The sequence below is a fragment of the Aulonocara sp. 'chitande type north' Nkhata Bay genome, linkage group LG16 (assembly GCF_057382095.1).
Source record: "Aulonocara sp. 'chitande type north' Nkhata Bay isolate Kocher_YH1m ecotype deep benthic linkage group LG16, A_spYH_male_GT1.1, whole genome shotgun sequence".
In the NCBI taxonomy this organism is placed as follows: Eukaryota; Metazoa; Chordata; class Actinopteri; order Cichliformes; family Cichlidae; genus Aulonocara; species Aulonocara sp. 'chitande type north' Nkhata Bay.
Genome location: NC_141359.1, coordinates 29,680,746 through 29,697,206, shown reverse-complemented (window position 1 = coordinate 29,697,206; position 16,461 = coordinate 29,680,746). Strand labels below are relative to the sequence as shown.

Genomic DNA, 16,461 nt, shown 5'->3' with positions numbered 1-16,461 from the left:
AGCAGAGGGGGAGAGTCCAAAGCTACACTGACATAAAATGTCCAGGCACTCATGAGTGTACTGAAGCTGACTGCTTTCAGCCATTTAACCAAAGTAGGTGCCGATTTAAGGGTGATACAGTTAATTAGATGAAGCAATTGAAGACAGTTCATGTTTTTGTTCAGTTTGTCTTCTTTTTAAAAAAACGAGTAACAGCATCTCTTGGAATTTCAATTTGTAGCTCCTCTACCAGAAACAAAGACAATCTTTAGACATTGTGGCCCAGCACCCTGTACTATGCAGTCACATCATGTTTATCTTTACACACATCTGTACAGTTTTGTTCTGTCATCTATCAAACTTACACAAGCTCTTGTTCATTTTAATGAAGTCAACAGGCAATTACAAGATAAAGCTGTCCTTTTCTATTGTTCTCTGTATCCTCTGTATATGGTTGATCCACTGAGATCAAGTAGCTATACTGAAAATAAAACAAGTGAACACTAAAAAACTGGTAATGCTTGTGTAGCAAAGAGAATTTTAGCACAGTTAGCAATTAAAGTTTAAGCTGCTCAGCTGTGAATTAAAACCCCAAACGACCGAAGGCACAATACCGCACAGTTCCCACAGGGAACATTTAATATCCAGATCACTGATTGCCTCATTTTAGAAGGGAAAGCCACGACCCCAGTATCAATCTCCCCGATTGGCTTAATGACAATGATTTTGACCTCATTATCCTTGCCCCTCTGACCATCTCTCTCTCTCAACTCACTCATTTATCTCACCCTTCTCTTTCCTTCTTTCTGTGCATCTATAACCCATATATCAGAGTGATACAGGTCTTTTATTAAAAGTCGGATATTGCCCTGTCATGTAATTCTCATACGATGTGATGGAGGTACCTTTGTGGCTGCTGGTAATTCAAGTTTACACCATGGACCAATTGCAGTTATGCTTGCAAAGCAAAGTCATGAAGTGACTAAAATGTGCATTTGATGATACAAGTTTACCATTTTAATTCACTGACTTAAATATTGTCTTTGCAATACAAGGTGTTTTAATATTACTGTCCTCCCTGTCAGTGGAGAACTTTTGGGATCTGTTGATAAAACTGGTTTGTTTAAAACCCTTGTATGGTGTTCGGGTCTGTGAGACCCGTTTTCAGTTTTTTTTCAAAAGAAAAATTAAACAATTAATTATTTTTTCAACCTGAAATTCATCGGCTTTGGCTTATTTTCTGTGAAGAACATAAATCCAAACTAATTTTCAATGACCTCATACTGTACCTCCCCCCACGCATTTACATTACATACAAGGTGTTTGGGTCCACTGGACCCAGGTCTAATAAAAGTGTTGAAAGTGCAGGTCCTGTGTTCCCACACTCTGTCTTCCTCCTTTCTGGTGCTGCTGATAGTGTTTTCTTCCCCCCCTGCTCCGCACAAAGTTGCAACATTGTTGAAAATTCAACTATCAACACCGTCTGCTCTGACATTCCCGCACATTTTACCCTCTTTCTTGAGGTATCCAAATTTTATTTTCTCATACCCTGTCCCACCTGCAAATTAGGGGCATAATACTATAAATAAGACTTTGCTAGTGTGGTTCTTTATCACAACTGATCAAGATGGCAAAAGATTATCTGCTGCGAGGGCCATCCAATTGATTTTGGAAGAGAGAAGGGCTTCGGATGATGATGTTGACAAAGAGGTTTCAGAATATTTCACATTTCTGAAAATTCAGAGTCTGACAGTGACTTTGAAGAAGAGGATGAGGTTGAGCACCATTTAGTAACAAAACGAAGACGATTACCCCATCTGCAGCCAGCTCCAGGACCAGAACAAGCCCACCAGACAGCAAGTGAAGAAATATGGATGTCAATAACTGGTGAAATTGAATGGTCTTCTTGCCCAAGAAATGAGCCACCCTGCAGAGCTGTTCCTGTGATAAGCCAGGGCCAACACGGCTGACAGTTACTCATGTGCAGGACATCAATTCTTCATTTGAGCTTTTCATCCCAGATTCCATCCAGAAAATTATTCTGGATTGCAGTAATCTAGAAGGAAGGTGTGTTTTTGGAGAGAGGTGGAAGGAGATGGACCAAATTCATCTAAGAACCCCAAAGGCCTACTTTGGGGTTCTTATCCTTGCAGGAGTTTTCAGGTCCAAAGGGGAATCCACAGAATCCCTGTGGGATGCAGAAACCTTTCCACGCATCAATGTCTCTGGAAAACTTCCACAAAATTTCCAGGATTATCCGTTTTGATAACCGAGACGACAGACCAGCTCGACGGCAGAGAGACAAGCTAGCTGCCATCAGGACAGTGTGGGATAAGTGTGTGCACCACCTCCCCCTGTTTTACAACCCTGGGCCTAATGTCACCATTGATGAGCAGCTGATCCCATTTAGTTGTGAAACATATTGCTTCACGTGTAAATGTGTTGTGTCTTTCCACTCACTCCACTTGATTATAACTGATTTATGTTTTTTATAACATTTTATATAAAAAAAACAAAAACGAGAAGCACATTAATTCATAAATGTGATCCAACAAAGGTAAAGGGAAAAAATTAACCATGTTTGCTGTTCATATGTCTTGTAATTGGGATGAAGTAAACATCTGTTTAGTAATTTAACATAAAATTGTTTGATAGTGTTAATTTGGAAAGCCAAAACTCTAGCGGGTCCACCAGACCCATGAACACTGGCTGAGTAACAAAAATATGAACACCACACAAGGGTTAAGTGCTTCTCACTCACACCAAGGCCAGGAGTTTATTTATTTTTGATTGTCTATTTTGGTTTTCTCTTATGATAATACTTAACTTCACACATATGGGACATATTATTAAGTTAACAAGAAATCGCTATTTCAGTGTATTTCCCTCGAAAGCCCTACCAGTTCCTTGTCATCCTTCCTTCATGCTTTCCTTAGAGACACAACACTGGTCAAGACTGTGACCGAGAGGCTGTTTGGGAGTTTTTGTCTTTCCTTCTCTTCTTCCTGGCTCTGTGGACCTGAGAGTGAAGAATATCAAAGCACTTCTTGTGACATTCCTTCAATTACAGAAATACCCAGAGAGCTCTCATACCGCTATATTGTGAGGGGAGCTCTGCTTGATACAGTGACATTGCAACCTGACACGCTTTTTCATATCGAGAGTATTTCAGATAAAGCTTCAAGGACATATTGCATTTCAATGTTTTCCAAATAAATTCTTTTACACTATCTTTCTTAAACTCCTGTTTATGTTGACGGATTGTATGCTGTCTGGTATTAATACTACACAACCAGTCAATCCTGTTCAGCTCCTTTTCTTTTGAATCTTCTCTGTTCTGCAACCTTTTTTACAGGAGCACATTTACATATTTTTTAACAACTGTTATCTTCCTTTGTAGGCCAATATTTTTGTATCACTTTTTAAAGTAGCCAATTTCATTGCCTTTTTAAAATAAAATAAAGATAAAAATAAAAATAAAAATAAAGAAGTATGCACAGATATCGTACATTCTAAAAGTTTTGGAGTCGTTATTCAAAAAAAGCTATATATTACACACTTCTTTTCTTAAAAGTAATGCAGTACGTTACTTAATTACTCTTAGGAGAAAGTAATTCGTTAAACTATTTGCTGCAGAGCTTTCTCACTGTAAAATTATCTGAAATGCATTGTGCCATAATCACCAGTTAATAATATAAACGTTAGACTACAGTCCCTCACACTAATACCAATCCCTATCCTAATGATAATATGATCTTTCTTTTAGTATTTATGTAAGAACACAAAACCAGTAACACAAAGCAAATGTGAAAACCAGCACAAAGAGACTTAAGGGCACTCAGATGCCTTTACCTGTTACCTGTTGAAATTCGGGGTCTGGCGTTCTGTGATAAAGTCAGCAGTCACTCGGCTGTATCCTCACTCTGGGTTCTTGGCTAGCTTTGTGTTAGCATGCTAAATTCTGTTAGCAGTAAAATGTGGTTGTTTCTGTCCTGGACACAGTTTTTTCTACCATAGTGCTTCTGTCCTGAAAAATTAAAAATAATAACTATATCTCCACTTTAGACTGCTACACCATTTTTACACTAACTGTATTCAGTAGATTGTAGCGAAATTCAGCAGGAAAAAAACCCAGATTTGTGTGTCTTTTATGTGTCGTTTTTTTCTTTCTGTTCACTGGCCATGCAGATGACTAAAAAGTAACAACAGAGCTGTAACTTTAATTATATTAGTACTCATTAGGAGCTCAATAAATGTGCTTCTAGTGAAGTTTTCACCAAATTGCTCATAAACTGCTAAAAATTGTATCAAACATAAGTTGTGCAATGGTATTGAAACCCCATAAATCCAAACAATGAGCTGGAAGACACTTGAGTACTTTGTGAAAGCTGAGCAGTAATTTGATGACCAAGAAAGTGACCCATTCAAAGTATCCACTCATTTGCGCCAACGTTAACACCAAATTGATTTAGAATGTTTTAGGAATTCATTCTTACTTTTCGCCATTAAACTGTATAATAACTCTTCATTTTCTGACAGGTGAACACACCTGTAAGGTATGAGATCCCAAAGATGTATTTGCATTATATCTTCATGCAGCTGTTTTATATGGGTTCATATGGCTTATTAATGCAACTTGCACTTACTATCTTAAACAGTGTTTTTACTTTTACTGTTTTTAACTAATTTCTTTTTTACTTTTCTGTTTTTGCTACTGTTATAAATACATACATTCCTCCACTATCACATAGTATGAGGAGGCCATTACCAGGCGACTGTGGCACTTTTTTTTTAACTCTGTTGTTTATTTGTTGTTTATTGTAGATTGTACTATTTTTTTTGCTGCCTATCATGCTTCTGTAACATAAAATTCACTTGTAGGATTAATAAAGGGTTTATCTATCTAGTTAAATACTTGACAACTAGTTTCTTAATATAAAAATTATGTTGGACTTGGACATATTTTTGGGTATATATATATATATATATATATATATATATATATATACTCAAAAAACAAAAAAACTGAGAGAGAGTGAAATGTCAGACTGCAGGCCTCAGTTAGCATTTTAAATGCTTAACTGTACAGTTACAAAAAGGACTTTAAAAGTATTGAAAAAAAACTCAAAACAAGTGTCAAGATAAAGAAAACACAAGATATCTGGAACAAAACCAGCACATAAGCACAAAAACCCTATACTAACCATCAAGCACAGTGGTAGATGCGCGATGATTTGGCTGTGTTTTGCAGCCCCGGGACCTTGCAGCCATTGAATTAACAAACTCATCTTTATACTGAAGGATTATGAACTGAAATTGAGGCCATCTGTCTATAAGCTAAAAGTACAATGATCCCACACCACACACCAAAAAGTCTACATTAGACCGAATCAAAGGCTTTCAGTGATCCAGTCAAAGTGCTAATCCTAACCCAACCCACCTGCAATGCCATGGTAAAAGCTTAAGAGAGCTATGCATAAATGAATGACCACGAGTCTCAGTGAACTGCAGCAGCATTGTAAAAAATGGATGTTGTTATATGCAAGGATAGATGGAACTGTTGTTTGTCTGTCTCTTGTTTTCCTGGTGTAGGGCCTCCACCTATTGGCCCATTCAAACTTGATTGGTACATGCCTATATGCCTACTGATCTGGACACAGGTGTGAACAGATGTAAAAAACTGATAAAGTTATAGAAACAACAGTTACTTTAACGTATTGCTGATCATTGTAGTTTTGCAAAATGTTGAATGGGTCTACGTGGGTTTTCACACATAGCTTTACTTTTTTTGTAAAATAAATAATGACACTGTGTAAAATTTCATTGTTGTTGTTCAACAGAGGGTGTATGTACCTACGTTTAAGACCTGCTAAGGACTGGATCATTTCTAATTATGTGCTGATGCATAAAAACTTATGTTGATTCCATCCATTTCCCGACAGTGATAAGGCATAATTGTGAGTCCAATGATCTTGGCAAACAAGTATTCCTCAGATTTAGTTGGGATTTCTCTTCCAGTGTTTTGGTTCTAGACTAATTTACACAGAGCTGCCATAATTAAAGGTTGAGATAAGATCTGTTTTGCCCAAAGGTATGGAAAGGATTTAATAATGAGATGTGGTTTGAATGTGTGTGTGAGAACAATAGCAAGCACAAATCTGAATCAACCCTAACAAAATCAGTGATGGAAGAAGATATTTAAGAGCAAATAATCAGGAAAAAAGAACAGGAAACAGATTTATACAGCAACATTTTCTCTGTGGTGCTGATGAAGGTGAGTTCTAATACTCAGAAATCTTGTTTTGTGTTGTCGTCATACAATCTCGCCATTAGGAATAGATGACTCACAGTTGACACACCATAGCAACACAGAGAGTTATTACACACATGGTGATCAAACTTTAACAACAGCATTTTTGTAGTCATCATGTGGTTAATGTTTTTCTTTCTTTCTTTCTTTCTTTCTTTCTTTCTTTCTTTCTTTCTTTCTTTCTTTCTTTCTTTCTTTCTTTCTTTCTTTCTTTCTTTCTTGCTTGCTTGCTTGCTTGCTTGCTTGATGTCTATGGAAAAGCTCAGTCACTCTAGTGAAGTATAGAACTGTGTAAAAGCTTTGAATCATCCCTCATTTCAAAATTTTGCTGTGAAAACGTTGATGTCCAGGCTCTGGGGAGGCCAATCCATGACTGATAGTGTTCCACTGCATTTTTCTATCTGTCTATATTTTTACTGCATTGGGATTTTGTTTGGGATCATTATCATGCTGAAGAATGAAGCTGTTGGTAATCAGCTGCTCTCCAGATGGTCTTGCACGGTGGCTCAAAATTTGATTGTTCTTTTCTGTGCTCATCATTTTAGCAGTTTTGGCAAAATCTCCAACATCTCATCAATGCAGCCGAAACCATGACAGAGTCTCCACTGTGTTTTACAGGTGGTTTTAGACACTAACTGTTGTACCTCTCTCCTGACATCCTCTGTGCATAGTAATAATTAATGCAATTTTTCAAATTTGCATCATCACTCCATCAAACCTCTTCAGACCAGTTCTTGTGTAATTTGGCCTTTCTCCCGGCCTTTCTCCCGGCCTTTCTCCCTGTTTTCCTTCCTTAAGAATAAGTTCTTGACAGCTACCCTTCCACAGAGACCATTTCTGATGGGGCTTCAACTGAAGGACCAGATGTGTCTTTCAGATCCTTTATTGCTCTCTGCTGAAATTGTTTTCTATTTCTTGAGGACATGCCTTTCAGATACTGTTCATCCACTTTAAATAGATTCTTTAGGCCTGCCATTTCTACTTTTGTCTTCCATTTGCCCAGTTTCATCAGTTTTGTAAGAATACACTTCACACCATACCAAGTTATATATCAAGTTTTTGGCTATTGTCTCTTTTGGAATCACTTTGTTGGTGCAAAAATGCTATATTATGATGGTCAAACTGTGTTATCTTTGGTAAAATGGGTTCTTGGCTAAGTTGTGTGTCATGTATATGATTCCTAGGTCAGTGTTAAATGACTTCACAAACAAACAAAAAGTTACTCCCCTGAAAATGGTCAGATATAAGGACTGGGCTAAAAATAAGCAGCCACTGTCCAAAGAAAACCTTTGAAAAACCTTCAGAAAGGCTAGAGAACTATTGCACAAGACCACTTAACCAGACCAATTACAAGCAATATACGTGTTTTGGAAGTAAAATCCGAAGAAATCAAGTAGAGCTTATTAGTCTAGTTTTGGTACTTGCTCTTCCTCTTTTACGTATTTGTTTTTGTATCACAAAAGTAGGAAACATTATGGAAGAGGTCTGTTTTTAATATCCAAGTACTCTGTCCTAATAAACAAAAAAGAAAAAAAAGAGTACTGTAGTACACAGTGCTGTATTATAAGTCCTCTGCCTTTTTTAGTATTTTAGTCTCTTTTGTCCTTTGGCAACATTTTAAAGCTGTCTCAGATGAAGTAAATAAACAAAACAAAACAGGAATATATGGTGAGTCAGTATATCTCATTATTTCTGTTCCTTCTCGCTCATATATAGTTTCCCCATCATTGCTTGACTACCAATCTGAATTCTGAAAAACAGTTGCCACAGTTCTTGAAAAAAGACAGTAATTATGCAACCAGCATCCAAAGTTTCATCTCAAAAAGAGTGAACTCTTGTCCCCACTGAAGTCTTCTCTCATCCTCAAAACTTCTCTCCCCTCTCTTTCTCTGACAGCGCAGATCAAACAGCTTTGCACAGCGTGTTATGCTGCATAGCACAAAGTGACTGTGTCCCTTCTTGTGTTGAAAAGGCTCCTAGGTTTCAGGGAGCTTGTCAGTAGAAATCTGTCAAAAGTACTCAGCTGGGTTTGTTGGACTAATACCCAAAGACCATGAGGGCTTACCCCAGGAATCTGGACACTTCACAAAGAAATTAACTTAGCAAATCAAAAGCTCAACGCCCTAGCTGACACCCTAACCACAGTCCCCTTTGTTTGGTTTTAGCAGTGTACACAATACACTTCTGTTTGCTCTGCTCTATTTTCCTGCCCAGGAGTAAGCCTGAGGGTAGGGTTTGTGTGTTCTCTGTACTCACCATCCTGTCTCTCCCTCTTCACTTGTTTCTGTATGTAAGCAAATAAGCCTCCAGTCTGCGTTCCTATTGGCTTTACCCAGGTCTTTCTCTAAAGAAGGGGAGGTCCTTGAAGCCAACTCAACCACACTTCCTCAAAACTTTCCTGTGAGGGTTTGCGAGTGTAACTGTCTTGATAGTGGCATAACTGTTGCAGTGTCGTTCTGATGACCATCCGGTAAATGTAAGGAGATCTAAAGGTGATCTGATATCATCAAAGACTGTTTGTCTTGGACTACATTCCTGGTGTGAAGGGTAATCCTACCAGGCAGCCTATGATGGAAAACTAACAACATTAAGGTAAAATACATATTTCAGATCAAACGATTGTTATAGCCTCAGAACTTTGTTTCTAGAAACATACTATGATTTGTATTTGAAGGGCAAGAAAACGAGACTAAGAGAAAAAGAAGCTGAATGTCCGTGTATGTTCAGTGTTTTTATTTATTAATAGCAAGCACAACTCCAGCTAAAGAAAGAGAAAAAGTTGGACCAACTACTTTATCTGTTACATTGTAAATGAATTCTTTCAAGACCAGCTTACAACATACAATTGTCTGACCTAGGAAAAATAGGCTACAACAATTGAGAACTCCTCCTTCTCTACCTGCATTGAAATAGGAGAATGTCATCAGAAACACAGGAAAGGGAGGAGATGGATGGGTGGAAGGAAAATATTTGCTTCTTTCACAGACCAAAAATGTTTTCACAGAGTGAGACTGAACTCCTTGAATTAAGCTCTATTCTGTTCCAGGTTTTTAGGCTAAACACAGGAGAATGTGCTCTCAAATCCTTTGAGCAATTTTTTTAATCGGCTCTTCCATGCGGAGCAGGTGGGGAGAGCAAGAAAGAAAAAGAGAGAGGGAAAGAGTTCACCTCAAACTATACTTGTACATTCTTTGAACTCCTGTGAAGTTTATATAAGTTACAATGCACACTCACACACACATAGGATCTTTCCTGTTTGAAATCTATCCAGAAGTGGGATACTCTGTGATTTGAAACGCTCCATTCCCCCCCCCACACAATCATGTGCTTGCAAAAGATTATTTTACTGCCTCTAAAACTCAAATCCCTGTGTTGGCTAAAGCATTTTAAAAATGTTGGTATGACCATTTTAATGACAGAAATATGCAGTTGAGTGCACTTCATTGGTCAAAAGCATGTAGAAAATCTAAGTCAGTATCTCATGACTTCAATCAATATGCAGGAAACCAAAAAAACATCAAATTAAATGCTTTCTTTAACAATGTTTCTTGAGATATTGTTTTAATAAACTTCCAACTAAATAATCAGATGTTTATCCAAGTGACGTTATCTGTTCTCTGAATTATTTAGAATGCGACAACCTGGCGACAACCTTCTCCGTCTTCTGTTTTTGTTGTGTGTAGAGTTAAACACAAACAAGTCAGTTCCCATGGGAAAATGAGCTCAAGTCTGTTTGACTGATTCCACAGATAAACTTTTTCCCTGTTTTTCTTTCTTGTTTTTTATATATACAGTTAAAAATGCTCTGTACTAAGCAGAATCCCAATATGACTCATCATTTATACTCATCAGAACAAATAAAGTCATTACATACATACAGAGTCAACTGCAAGATTACAAGCTTTACCTACAAGTATTCTAAGGGAGGGATTTAGGTGGTTAGTGACAGCCTTTGTATGAAAACTTAAGGCCTTACATAATATATATATATATATATATATATATATATATATATATATATATATATATATATATATATATATATATATATAATGCATCGATTAAACCACCACTACGTCTAGTTGGTTGGTCAGCAGCTGTTTGTCTGGAACTTCAAGTCCCACAGGATCTTAGCCCTGTTGTTCTCAACCACCTTTGGTGCTGTGTCCCATTGGGAGTTGGGGACTTCTAGTCTATATGTAGCACAGATGTTGCTAAACACTGTCTCAACCACTTGATTGTCCTTGTCAGTGTACACTGTCCCAACTTGCGTCTTACATCCTGTTGCATAGTCTTCAACTCGGGTTCTGTCAGCTGTGGCAGACTCCTGCCTCTATAGATCTGGTGCTTAGGGCTTGTTCTTGTGCTGCCATGATTAGAGTGTCTTGGTTGTCCTTTAGGCTGGCCTTTTCTAGCCACTAGTAGGATTTCTTGATGTCAGCCACTTTCTCTGTTGATGTATGCAGGGGCTTGGTTGTTCATGATAGTTCCTCCTCCTGTTCCTCGTTGCCATATCCATCCTCTGAGTAGCTCATCTTGTGGACCATCTTCCTGAATTAACTGTGGATGCTTTGTGTTTCCTCTTGAATTGTGGCTCTGAACCTCACTAATTCTTACCTTCTCTCTTCCCATTGCACTTAGAACTTCAGGCATTGGGTGCAGAACTCCATGCATTTTGAGAAGCCTCACACTTTTCCAATCTGAATGACGCCCCAATGCCCTTGCAGTAGATCCTGCGAGCTAATTGGCTAGTTCACTCCCGGCATACAGCTTGATGTCATCATATGGGAGGTGAGTGAGGGTCAATCCACCCCTGAATCTATGTCCATATTCACTTTTAGTGATGAGCTAAGTTGAGGCTTACACAGAACAAAAGCTGGGATAGCGCAGCCATCTTACAGCAACCTTATTTGTGCTGCCACGTATTCATGAAGTGGTCTTAGTGTCTTCAGACAGTAGGCTTGGATCATATAAGGGCCTAGTGCTGTCTAGCTCTTCACTGCGGATACTCATTGAATGTTCAGAGCACCAGTTATGGATTTTTTTATAGTACAACTAAGAAAGAAAATATTTTTTAAAAATAAAAAATATTATTGTATTTCATATTTTAAAATCATCTAGTATTGACAGAAGTAAAAAGAGCTCATTGCCCATGACCCTATTGTCTCAGCTGTTTTCCTTTAGAATAATTGATACTCAAACCTCTTGATTTAGTGTCATTCTTAAAATTTAGAAACAATCCAGACATGAACTCTAAAAAATATCCATATTAGAACTACAAAATGTTATTTCGTGCTTTTGGTGAAAAAAAGGGCATAGTCATAGACACTTTTTTTAAACTGATTGACACATTCTAGCTTTACTGTCAGTATTTCATACTTTTGTACTGTATATTTTGTTATTATTTACTACAGTGTGTCAAAATGAATAATTTTTCTTTTATTTATTCTGTTCAGGATTTTCTCATCAGCACTGGCAAGATCTTTACATACTGTAATAACTTATAACTGTGAGAGGAGTGCTTTTTCATAATGAGAGACAGATTGGTGGAGTTGCAGCAGAAGGCTCAAGAGTTATCTGTGGTTGCAACTGAGAATACCAATCCTTTCTCAGTGGAGGATGATGATGACGACTCTGTGGCGTTTGGGGTCATAAAGCCACAAGCTGTGGTGTTTGAGGAGGAGCCAGTCATTCAGGACTTTCTGTCAGAGGTTGAGCATATACAAGATGACATTGCAGTGCTGGAAACAGAGGTAAAAATGACTAAACTAGACTTGCATTTAGCATTTGTTTATTTATTTATTACACGATATTTGCAGGATAATACTTACTATGTTATTAACGTGTGTTTCCAAATCTTACCTACAAACAGGTCCTTAAGTTCACTCAACAGCAAAAGACCATGGTGGCAACCATGCGTCGTTTTAGTGTGATGAAAAAAGAGAGCAGCATAACACGAGACATAAAGCTCAGGGCCGAAAGCCTCCACCGTCGTTTAGACAACCTTTCGAAACAGGTCCAGAAAACTATGGAGCAGCAGGGACCTACTGCTGCTTTAACGAGAATACAAAGCTCCCAACATGCAGCACTACTCCGCCGCTTCCAGCAGGTCTGGAGTATATTCTTACTATTTTTTTTTTCTTTTTGATATTTAACTCTTTCTTTCTTTTTTTCTTTCTTTGGTAGATTAGTTTGAAAAGAGTTAAAGTTTCACACACACACACAAACACACACACACATACACACACACACACATATATATATATATAAAAAAAAACACCCAGCACGCCCCTGGGGGCGGTTTATCCTTCAAGCTCGGGTCCTCTACCAGAGGCCTGGGAGCTTGAGGGTCCTGCGCAGTATCTTAGCTGTTCCCAGGACTGCGCTCTTCTGGACAGAGATCTCCGATGTTGTTCCCGGGATCTGCTGGAGCCACTCGCCTATCTTGGGAGTCACCGCACCTAGTGCTCCGATTACCACGGGGACCACCGTTACCTTCACCCTCCACATCCTCTCGAGCTCTTCTCTGAGCCCTTGGTATTTCTCCAGCTTCTCGTGTTCCTTCTTCCTGATATTGCTGTCATTCGGAACCGCTACATCGATCACTACGGCCGTCTTCTTCTGTTTGTCTACCACCACTATGTCCGGTTGGTTAGCCACCACCATTTTGTTCGTCTGTATCTGGAAGTCCCACAGGATCTTAGCTCGGTCATTCTCCACCACCCTTGGGGGCATCTCCCATTTTGACCTCGGGACTTCCAGATTATACTCGGCACAGATGTTCCTGTACACTATGCCGGCCACTTGGTTATGGCGTTCCATGTATGCCTTGCCTGCTAGCATCTTGCACCCCGGCGGAAGGGGCTACATGAATAGGATGCGGGACCTATGGATTCTTCGATATATATATATATATATATATATATATATATATATATAAATATATGAATACATACATACATACATACATAAATAAATATATACATTTATCTGTATTTGATAACGTGAAAAGAAATGCAGTAAATGAACTGTGAACACTGTGAAAACTGTCACTGCACCGAAGACCATGTTTATGTTTTCTACTGATGATAAAAAACATGGGACTAAAACGTCTCTCATTCTTCATACACTGTCTTCCTCTTATTTCTTTTGGCTGTAATTATTTTCAGGTAATGCGAGAGTATAATGAAGGCCTGCTGACCAAGCAAGAGCGCTGTAAGCACTTCATTATCCGGCAGCTGGAGGTATCAGGAAAACCTGTAACAGAGGAGGAGGTGGATGAGATGGTGGCCACCGGAAATTGGGAGGTGTTCAACGAGAACCTGCTGAATGATGTCAGAATCACGCGGACACAATTATCTGAGATCGAACAGCGACACAAGGTAAGGGAAGCACAAGTAACTCACTGGACCAACACAAAGGTAACAATAGATTCTTGAAGGCACCTAAAACAACCAGCCATTCATGGCAAATAAACTAATTCAGTGTTCTTTATTTGATAGAAATTTGCTCCTTGCTAAAGTTAGATATCCAGTCTGTTCATGCTGTGAATGTGAGAATCTTTAATAACAAAAATTAACAAGAGCGGTTTGAGAATGCATATGAGATAATATATCAATATTCAGCAATGCTAAACAATCCTTTAAAAGGCTCTTGGAAATAGATCTGGATCAACTGTGGAAGCTAATAACATTGAATCTGGCCCAAACCCAACCTCTGGTAAAATTTTCATGCAAATTCATTCGCTTTTTGATTAGCCCTGCTAACAAACAGTCAAACCTAAACAAACACATATCCTCTTTAAGGGAGGTAATAAAAAAGTGCCATTTTTAGCATGTTTTACAAATACACTACATCAGCTGACACAAATGGGTAAAGGAGCAGAAAAGGTTTGTACTGGTTGTTATTCTAGACATTTATCAGAGATTCGTGTAGACCTGGGACACCAGGTGAATAAAATTGACTCCTTGAGAATAGAAAGAAGTAGTGCTCTCTGTCCTAACAAACACCTTTACAGCCAGTGTTGAATACAGAGAGATGTGTTAGTGAAACAGGACATTAATCACTAAGTATATAAAAGTCATGAGAATGTTGAGCATTTTCCCATGCTCAGGTCATGGTCTTCCTCAGCCTGCTCCTTCATTGCGTCTTAAATCTTCTGGTCCTTTCTCCCATCATCTGACTAATGTCTCTCTTACCTGCAGTATTAATCCCACTATCCTTCTCCACCAACAGGAGTTGTTGAGCCTGGAGAACAATATGAAGGAGCTTCGGGACCTCTTCATGGACATTTTCATGCTGGTGGAGGAACAGGGGGTCTTTATTGAACACATTCAGACCAATGTAGAGATGACGCAGGATTACGTGGTTGCATCTAATGAGAAGTTTAAGGCAGCTGCCAGGTATAAGAAGAGGAACCCAATTCGACAGCTTTGCTGTTGCTGCTGCCCTCCATGGCGATGCTGCTTGTAATACATAGAATAATTAGAATCATAGCTTATTGGAAAACTGATTTTACTTCATTTTACCTGTTGGAAGTAAGTAACACTGGCTTTCAGTACCGCTAAAGTGACAGGAAAGGTACTGAACTTTTGGCTGTTGAACAGAGCAACAGTGAAGACAGATTCAACAGAGCATAGAAACCAATTAGGGGGAATGGGCCAGAATTGGTATGGGAGGCACCTATTTCATTCAAGAAGGTGTGAAGTGGCTGCTATTAGAAGAGACAGTTCTGTGAGTGCTACTCACCAACACTGTTGCATACTGGAGACCTTCACTGTCATCTGACAGAGGTCGCAAACAAGGGGAGGCCACTGACTTTGCTACATCAGCAAGACTGATATCTCACCGTTTTTCTTTTTTTTTTTCCTTTTGTCCTGCTACACAAACTCTTGATAATGACTTGTGGCTTGTTTTTAATACATTATCTGCACTTTAAAATGTCTTTTCTTTTGAGCACAAACATAAATTTACTTTAAGAGTGGCATTGAGCCATTAGATATTCATTCCAGTCTTGGTCCACATGCTGATGGAAAAAAGTTGTTTTACAATTAGTCATTAGTCTCATTTGCATTTCAAAGTAAGATCATTTTCAGTGAAAGAAAAAAGTAATTAATTTATGCACTTTCACATAGACGTATTCAAATAAAACTTTGAATAATGAGGCTTGATCAAAATATTTCTGCCATAATCACAAAACTGCAGGAAATCATCGAAGCCATTTGTGTAAAAATAAGAGCGAAAATTACATTTGAGGAAATTCATTAAATTCTTTATGTTTTGCATTTTGAGTGTTATCAATTCTTTTGGAACCGTTTCATTGTTCAGATGAATATTTTGCACCAATATGCATCATTATTAACCAGACTAATACACTACACAAAAGGGAACTGGTTTCAGAAAAGGAACCAAAGTATTACTGGGAATATGTTGACTGAAAAATAGAACCAGCAGACTCACACATGATGATAAGTAATGATCTTCTCTCCCCCATTTACTTAAGTTAACTGTATAATATTAACTAACAATCCCTGCTCATGACAAAGCCAAAAATAAGTGCTGCATTAATTCATTAATTAACTGCTGACCTTCCTCACTGGAACAGCTGAAACTCCTCTTTTTGTCTACAGTGCCAGTGATGTTCCTCAGTGAGTCATTGACCCGTGTTCTTGGGAATCCGGGACAACATACAGGTGAACTAGGTGTGTCAGAGCTAGCCTGGATAATCTGGTTTGTCTACTATCCCAGGATAGTTTCCACATAACAATCCCGCATTACTATAGGAATACTGTGTGTACACATAGCAGTTCACTTCAAACGCATGGTAAGATGACATGCCTTGGTCAAATAGTCTTCTGCTTAACTATATATTTAATTATATATATAGTTATATAGTGTTTATGTAGTGTTTAACAATAATATACATATAGTTAAACACTACAAGTATATTATAATTTTAACTCTAGCTGTAAATTAAGAATAAAATTTGATCAAGAAAATGTTAAAAAGTTACAATAATGACCTTTAAAATTTGTTTAGTAAATTACACATCTTTTTTTACAACATTCAAATGTAAAAAGATGTGTAATTTACAATTTACTTGTATTATACTGTTCCCTTAGATTTAGAAGGAGAACAGGGTGCGACATGTTTGATAGCTTCTTCTATCTGAC

The 16,461-nt window shown here is 38.1% G+C and overlaps 1 protein-coding gene across 1 annotated transcript; it reads left to right on the top strand.

Moving 5' to 3' along the window:
- Nucleotides 1-8,706: 8,706 nt before the first annotated feature.
- stx19 (syntaxin 19) lies at nucleotides 8,707-15,643 on the top strand. Its single transcript, XM_086266530.1, has 6 exons — nucleotides 8,707-8,881; nucleotides 10,931-11,080; nucleotides 11,746-12,042; nucleotides 12,162-12,398; nucleotides 13,459-13,671; nucleotides 14,525-15,643. Exons 3-6 carry the CDS (start codon nucleotides 11,821-11,823, stop codon nucleotides 14,759-14,761), a joined length of 909 nt encoding a protein of 302 aa, XP_086122656.1. The 5' UTR covers nucleotides 8,707-8,881; nucleotides 10,931-11,080; nucleotides 11,746-11,820; the 3' UTR covers nucleotides 14,762-15,643.
- The last annotated feature ends 818 nt before the right edge of the window (nucleotides 15,644-16,461 follow it).